Below are 7,787 nucleotides of genomic sequence, written 5' to 3'. Positions count from 1 at the left end.
GCTTCCAAGAGTTTTCCTGACTTTCTCATTCAGATGTTTACTTTTGCTTTCATGAACGTGAGCAAGACTTCAGCTTGTTTCTCAGTTGTGCTCTGATCTTCAGTATTTTTACTTCCCATAACTGTTGATGTTTTGACCTGAGAGGTCCCGTAACGCCTACCCAACTAAGTACACCTCAATTATTTCAACTTTTAAACAGGTCAACAGCTTCACTGGATTAATTATGTAGCATACTGTGCAGGTCAAGTGAAGTTTCTACATACAAGATCTGTAATGGCGCTATGTGGAATGTAATTCTAAGAAGACAAACTAGTTCTTGTACTTTAAAATCCCAGTACCTGGATATAGAACAAGAGGTAATTCTTGTGTTGCAGCTTCTCCATGAGTTCTTAATGTTTTCTGAGAAGATTTCTGACAATGGTTGTTTAACTAGAAGTTGCCCTGTATAATACGTGTGTTTTTGGGTTTTTTTTTCCAGTTTATTGAGAGAACATTCAATTGATGGCACTGGCTGGGCTCCAACTAGAACATTAAAGGTACATTTTCCTTTTAGATGTATACATCAAACTAGATATATCTTATACGGTACTTTCATGGACTTGGAAGGAGACAGATAACAGGCTTTGCTCTAGAAATAGCTGAGGTTTCTGTCTGTCAACAAGTGCTGGTGGCAATACTGAAACAAGTACAGTGCTAACTGATTACAGAAATGTTTGCTACTTTTAGCATAGCTGCACATATACTACTTCAACTGATAATAGGGTTTGCAGGTGGCCCTGAGAAACCATGCTCAGTAAGATGGTCTGCTTTTTTTTTACCCAGGTGACAAATGCAAGAGCATGACATGAGCAGGACTAACAGTAATCCATAAGCCTTGTAATTCCCACTGTATAGATATTCCTGAAAGATCTCTTATACGTCTTTTCCAACTTAAATGGTTCTATGATTCTTTCCCCTCCCCTATCCTCTTAGGTTCCTCTGGGGGTTGGAAAAGTTACAGGCAAGTTGCATTTGGGAGAAATGCTACTTGGAACAGAATCAAAGTGTAGTTACTGCACTGTCTGGAATTCTGTTTCATCCCCAGTGTTCAAAGCAGGGAATGGCACATCTGCACTTAGGTATTCCTTAAAGCAGGACACTCTTGGCTGGTTTAGTCACTCCAGTAGGGAACTAACTTCCCTTTAACTTTGCCTGCAATGTCATTTTACCTGAGTCACTAAAATACAAGTGAATTCTTTCCTGCTGGTAGTTGTGCCAGTGTGATTGCAGGATGACTTCACAGGTTGGTCCCACCAACAGTCAACAAATTCAGTCATGGTTCTTGTATAAAATACTCTTGAGGAGATGGCCGCAAAGGACGTGCTTCAGTGTGGTGACTGCTCTTGTCTTGCTGCAGGATGCAGTCAATTGTCCATTTACTGTTACATGACCTTCCTGCCAGAAGAGCCTCTCGGAGCACTGAGCAGCAATAATCTCCCTTTTGCTTTTGTCAGGAAGCCTGCCAGCATTAGTTCTTAAAGAACATTAGCTGCATTAGGTAGTTGAAGGGTACACATCAGGTGTTTGTTTCTTTTCAAAAGGCAAATTGAAAATGAGTTTTATCTAATGCTTGATTTTATTTTTGGCACTATGAATGAGATCTATGACTTTCTTCATCTGTAAAACCTTTTCATGAGCATATGACTTTCTGGAAAGTGACGTGGGCTCAGTGTGTGTGTTGGTTTGTGGGTTTTCTTAAACCTGTTTTTATTTTATTACCTAATATGATTTTGGTTTGCTCCTTATGTTTCTACTTTTGTATTAGGTTAAATCAAGATGCTGACTGGGTAATTCAGTTAACTAGTTCTGTTCCTGTCCCTGTATTTCATTCCCACAGAAAGTTTTTGCACGATGAGTTTTAAGCTTTGGCATGAGAAATTCAGTGCACCAATACTGCAACTGGACAAGAATATACATTTTTATCTGCTTTCCTAGCTCTGTTCACTGTTTTTCTGATAGAGATTAAAATACTGCTGCATCTTAAGACTATGGGTAGGAATAACTGTTGACGTTATGTGTACATAACTTCCTGTTCTCACTGATGTTGGAAGATGTGATTAATCTTTGTTTCCATTTTATTCTTTTATCAGTTTGCTAATTACATGTGATTAATTTCATAGACAATTCATAGCAATTAATTTCATCCTGGAATCTCAGCTACCACTTTTACCTTCAAAAAATCAAAGGGGAAAACCTCCACAACCCCAAGCAAAAGAACCTAGGAACTTTGTGGGTATTGAAATAAAACATTCAACAAAAGAAAAGGAGGTAATAACTTTATAAAGAGAAAAAAAAAAAGGAATCCAGTATCCCCATTGGATTTTTCTTTACCCATGGGCATTGAAGAACCATAACTGCAAGCTCAGATTTTGTAGCTTTAAGAAAAAGCACCCCAAATTGCAAAGTTTTCATTTCTTTTTTGTCTTGAGAGTCTCCATTTTAAATAAATGTACAGTTTCAGTAAGTGTTCTCCCTCTTGTCAAGTTGTCACTTCATATGACTTGAACTGTCATCAGGAAAAGTAAGTACAACATGTTGCTCCTAACTTCCAAATTGTGCCTCTGCAGGAAAGCTGTTGTTACACTGTGCCTTTATTGCAAAAGGAGGTTAAACCCAGAAGAGCAGAAATAGCTGTTAGGGATGTTGATAAGCTGCAAGCACTATTTCCCACATAGTGTTTTTGCTTAGAATACAAATTGAAATTAGATGGTAACTAGCATGTGAGGTGGTCTGTTCTTTGTTAAAGATGTTCTTCATCCATTCCAAGTGTGCTCTTCAAAAAGACTCTTCAACATGGGAAAGGTGAGTCTTGGTCAGAGCCAGGGTTCCTGACAGGCAGTCCATCATGTGCTGTTACAGATCTTTGGCTGGTTGTCGCCAGATTCGTGCATGCCTTCCTGTGTGTTTTGAAGCTTGATTAGTGTCCAAGTGCTTAGATTCCAAGCTGTATGTGCTTCTGAGATGGAAAATACGGAATTGTGCTTGTTTATCAACAGTATGGCCACACAGTCAAGTTAATTGTCAGTGTGCATTAATAACTATAGTAGGTGGCAAACAAAAGCCATGAGATGTGACTCAGGTTACTTTTACCTCTTCACACGCTGCCTTCACTCAGCGTTCCTGGAGCGTGCCTGTACTCTAGCATTCCTGAAACCTTTGTTTCCATCATTTGTTGGACACCATGCTTTGGAGAACTTGCTCATCTCCACAGGTTGAATACAATATGAATTTGCACCGTAGCACTATGGATAGTATGCAGTCTTGGCCAGCGATGGACTTGAAAATCAGTATTTCATATTCAGCTCATAAATAATATGAAGGCAGCCTGGTTTTCTGGAGGAATAGTACCAAAACGTGCCCGATAAAACACTCTAAATCACTGCTGAAATGTTTATTTTGAAATTGGGGATGTCCTTGTATTCTGTGATAAATTGGCAGGCGTTACTAATGCAGCTGTTCTGAGCACTTAAGTGAAACCGTTCAAACAGTTAACACAAAAGCTCAAAGCCATGTGCACGAAACAGCTCTGGTGTATGCTACTGCATGCATTCACGCTAGGTGTTTCACCTTTTAAAAAGCTGTAGTTTGAGAAGTTCTGGATTGTCTCATCTTCTGAATCCTTGTGGTGGCAGCAGAGAGCTGATATGAAAAATAAACTGCTGTGACCTTTTTACCACTTTATTTACTATCAAATGGGTAGAAACTTGAAGAGGCTTTTAAATATGCCATTTAACTTTCTGAAATAAAAATGAAAATCCTCTAAATACTCTGTAAAAGTTATCTTATAAAATGTTTCTTTTAACAGTATGGAGAATTCTTAAGGGGTGGGAATAAAGATAATGCAATTTTGCTTACTAGCATTTTGTTGGACTTGGTGTCATCTCATCCATGATTGAATTCTCTTTAAGTTACTAAGTGTTGGACATGATCTTTTTTTCCACTTCTTCCTGCCACTGAACGCATTTCCATGGGCCATTGTGAAAAGCAACCTGTGCACTAGTGAAGGCACTTAAGAATGTGCTATCTCTGAATTCCTGTATTAGGTACAACTTAATCAGGTTATGAAGAAAGTTGGGCTTTAATCCTGACACAGATCATTGGTAGGTTAGTGTTTTAAAACAATCTATATGGAATCCTTTAATTGATGTGATTGTAAACATTTTATCTATAGAAATACTCCAGGATCCTAAATGCTTAGGTAATTTGCAGCAGTTTGGCCCACAGGTTGTGTAAAAACTGGTGCAATGCTTTCCAACTGAACTTTGTGTAATCTTTTACTTCTTCAAAGCTAGCTATGAGTTAGCAACAGGAGCTTATTTACCTTTCGGTCTCCATCTTATGTTCTGCATCATTTTATTGCATATTTCTTACCTCGCTTAAAACAGTATTCATAAAAGTAAAGACTGTTGAAATTATTTTGGGCCTCTGCTCAGGCTGTCTGAACTTGCTTTTCTCATGCTTTTAGGTTATATGGTCAAAATCAAAGTTTTCCAGGCAGAAAGCAAACAGATGGGTTTAATTCCATTCTGTTCTTAGATTTTTGTCACTGGAGATACCAGCTTTTAAGTACCTAGTGTGAAATAACTCTGTTGCTGTTGCTCTGATTCTCTGCTTCTTCCCCCTCAATAATTCCAATTGCAAACTCAAAAGTACTTCAGTACTTTTAGTTACTCTTAGTCCTCAGCAAGCACGTTCTTGTACGTTATTTGCCATGAGTATCATCTGCCTAGGTAAGAGAGGCCTCCCTAGTATTCATCAGCTTTCTCTCCAATGCTTGTTTGCACTTTGCTATAAAATTTTCTTGGGTGATTGATCTTAAAAAATAAAGGAAGAAGTGGGTCTGTGTATTGTGATTGCCTAATTGGTTCTAAAAGTCACACTGTTCCTCCTGCAATTACCTCTAACAAACTACACCTGGAAATCAGTCAGTGACTGATTTATGAACCATAAAAACAATCAAAACATTTGTGCAACCCTGCTGGCTGGCTCTGGAGGGCTGAGCATAGCAATGTTAAAAGCAGTAATAGAAAAATGTATAATGAATGTTCACAAGGAGGATTTGGTCCTTTTTTTGTAACCCTGTTCTGGTAGAGCTATACTTGCTCTCAGATACTTGGAGGTCTGTTTTCTGTAGGATTTTCATGTTTACTACTAAGGTGTATATGTATTTCAGTTATTCACTGAGCTATTTTAAAGAGCTGGCTTTTGTCATTTTTGTGTTACTGCCGTCAGGAGATACAGGAGCAGGAATGGAAAACATCAAGATAGTCTAAACTGTAGCTATGCAGACAGCTATTTATATCTACCTATAGGAAAACAACTTTTTGTTAGGAATTCCTTTCCCATAGCTTCAGATACTAGGGTAAAATACCTGTGCTGTTAGGTTATCTGATCTAAAAATAATTCCCACTAACAATAAACTATTGCTATTTGGGTTTTATCCTTAAGAGGCTTGATACTTAATTAGTATTTAACACTACTTGAGAAAATATGCCCTGTTTGCTGTTGTCTTCAGGCATTAAAATTACTTTCTTTGAAATCATGTGAATGTCAAACTGTAGTCTCTTGGAGAAATAAATCAGAGGGTCCTGACTTAATTTTTGCAGTTACCTTTATCTCAATGTTTAAGCATAAACCTGAGTAGTTTTAAAAGCTTCAGTGTAAGCACAAAACTTTCATCCATCATCTTAATGAAAATAAGTAGTCTGCTGTCAAAACTATATGTAATTAGTGCAGAGGAGTATTTCAAACAGACAATAACTGTCACTTTATTCAGGATGAGGGGAAAAAATAAACCTGTATGTTCTGTGTTGTTCTTTTTTTTTCATTAATTTTTCCTGCTGATACTCTTTTTTTTTTTTGTTCTCAGCCAGCATTACCTTAACATTGTTCTGCTATTGATTTATTCAAATCCCATTTTGGAGTGGGTCTTTGTATTGTATGTAGAAATGTCAAAGCATGTGCTTGTAAAAGCTGCCTTCATGGGTGGACTATGTCCCCCATACTAGTAAAGTAAGGAGGAGAATGTCATTGAAAGAGCAAGGCTGAAGGCTTCATGGCAATGGCAAAGAGCACAAATGCCAGCTACTACAGCACAGGAGGAGAAGTTTCTGGGAAGCCAAGCATAGCTAGCAAGGAGTTTCTTGATCTTACATGAATTTTACAGCCATATCCTGGGATCTTCTTTATCATGATCACCAAGGGTATGATAACCGCTGAGAAATGGCATGTGTGATCTCAAGGGGGACATGAACTCTATGTCTTTTTCCAGAATGTAAGTAGGACGTAGGGGTGTATTAGGAGTTCACAGGGGTTCAGAGCCTTTTTGGTATGGTTTGGAGGGTGATGTTCTCTTTGTTGGTCCACATGTCTATGTCAGACACCTAGCCTGACATTATCCTGCAGTTTAGTTCTCACACAGCACAACTGCTCTGATCCCATGGACAGTAGGGACAGGTAGAGATCCTGCTGCAAGATGGCATTGTCCCTCTGAACCCAACCAGGACCTGGCCTTGGGGCAGTTCTCACCTATGAGGGCTGGGCCACCCGGTGTGGCTCTGATCAGCACCAGGCACTGGGGAGGACCTGTGCAAGTGGAGCCCCAAACAAGTTGTGAGATGTAGTTGCAGTCAGCTGGGTTTCTGAATGTCCTCAATCACAGTTTAGGTAGGTATGTGTAGGTGTTGCAGGAGGCACAGCTTTACTACAAGGTATCTTTCAACGATTTAAGCCTCCCTCTGTAAAGGAAGTCATCTGAAGAAAAAGTGCAGTACAGAAGACTTATAATTCTTCGATGCCTTTGCTCTCTAAAGTGCTTTGAAAAGTCCATTGTCACTGCTTTAATTCCTTTGCTCTTCTTCTCCACCTCCATAAATTGAATAAGCAGCAGACAAAACCACCTTCAGATGCAGTATATAAGCCACTGAATACAATCTTCTGTGTGGATGTGACAGTATTCTGGTTTTGTTAAAATAAGCTTCAGGAAAATTTTCTGCAAGGATATATTGTGTTGTATTTTGATTTTTATAAATTAGCTTTATTGGTTTTGTAGGAAGAGATTTATTCCTTCCTCCATAAATGCCCAGGTTGGTGAAAGTACTTATACAAATCAATGTCTTGTCATAACCTTTGCTTCAGAAAAAGGTTTACAAAAACCTTCTTTTTCTCTTGAATGGCTTCTGGCAAATCTTTGTTTTAAATACAGTAGCTATTATTACTAACATGCTTTTAAAGAGTGACTCAGTAGAACAGTGTGGTACATTAGTAGGTCTAATTAAACCATGCTTATTTTCCCCAAATTGTTGATTTCCTGAATATGCAGTTTGTGTCAGGTTTAATCAGTTCAGTAGACTTGTCTCCAGAGGGCGATGCTTTAGTGTTCCCAGAGCTGGAGTATAGTTCATTAAGAAGCTGTCACAGAATTCCCCAGGGAACAATTTGTAAACGATTATCTTCTTGGTCTGAAGTAACCTTGGGGACAAATGTCAAGGAGTCAGTGACAAAAGTAAAGGATTTTATACAAGTGCTCCTGCATACTTGGCAATTCACAACTGTCTTAGTCTCTGGGAGAGGAACAGACTGGAATTGTTCCTGGTTTCTTCCCACTAGTATATTTGAGCACAGAAGAAAACGTTTTCCAGCCTTCCTCCTTTTTTGTGTTTGCTAACTGGAGCAGTTCATACCATTTAAATTGCCCAAAGGCTTTTAAGTAAGCTACTGTTGTGTTTGGGTGGGAAGCATGAGCAGAA

General features: G+C 38.7%; 1 protein-coding gene across 1 annotated transcript in view; it reads left to right on the top strand.

Annotated features, from left to right (window-relative positions):
- Nucleotides 1-7,787, top strand: part of UBE2F (ubiquitin-conjugating enzyme E2F (putative)) — a 68,670-nt gene that overhangs the window by 23,693 nt on the left and 37,190 nt on the right. The window contains exon 6 of the mRNA XM_010009942.1: nt 479-536. Coding sequence (XP_010008244.1) covers nt 479-536 — 58 coding nt within the window. The remainder of the gene's footprint in view (nt 1-478; nt 537-7,787) is intronic.

This window comes from Nestor notabilis, unplaced genomic scaffold (assembly GCF_000696875.1).
Source record: "Nestor notabilis isolate BGI_N333 unplaced genomic scaffold, ASM69687v1 scaffold12562, whole genome shotgun sequence".
In the NCBI taxonomy this organism is placed as follows: domain Eukaryota; kingdom Metazoa; phylum Chordata; class Aves; order Psittaciformes; family Psittacidae; genus Nestor; species Nestor notabilis.
Note: the sequence above shows the minus strand (reverse complement) of the source record. Positions and strands in the feature narration are given on the sequence as shown.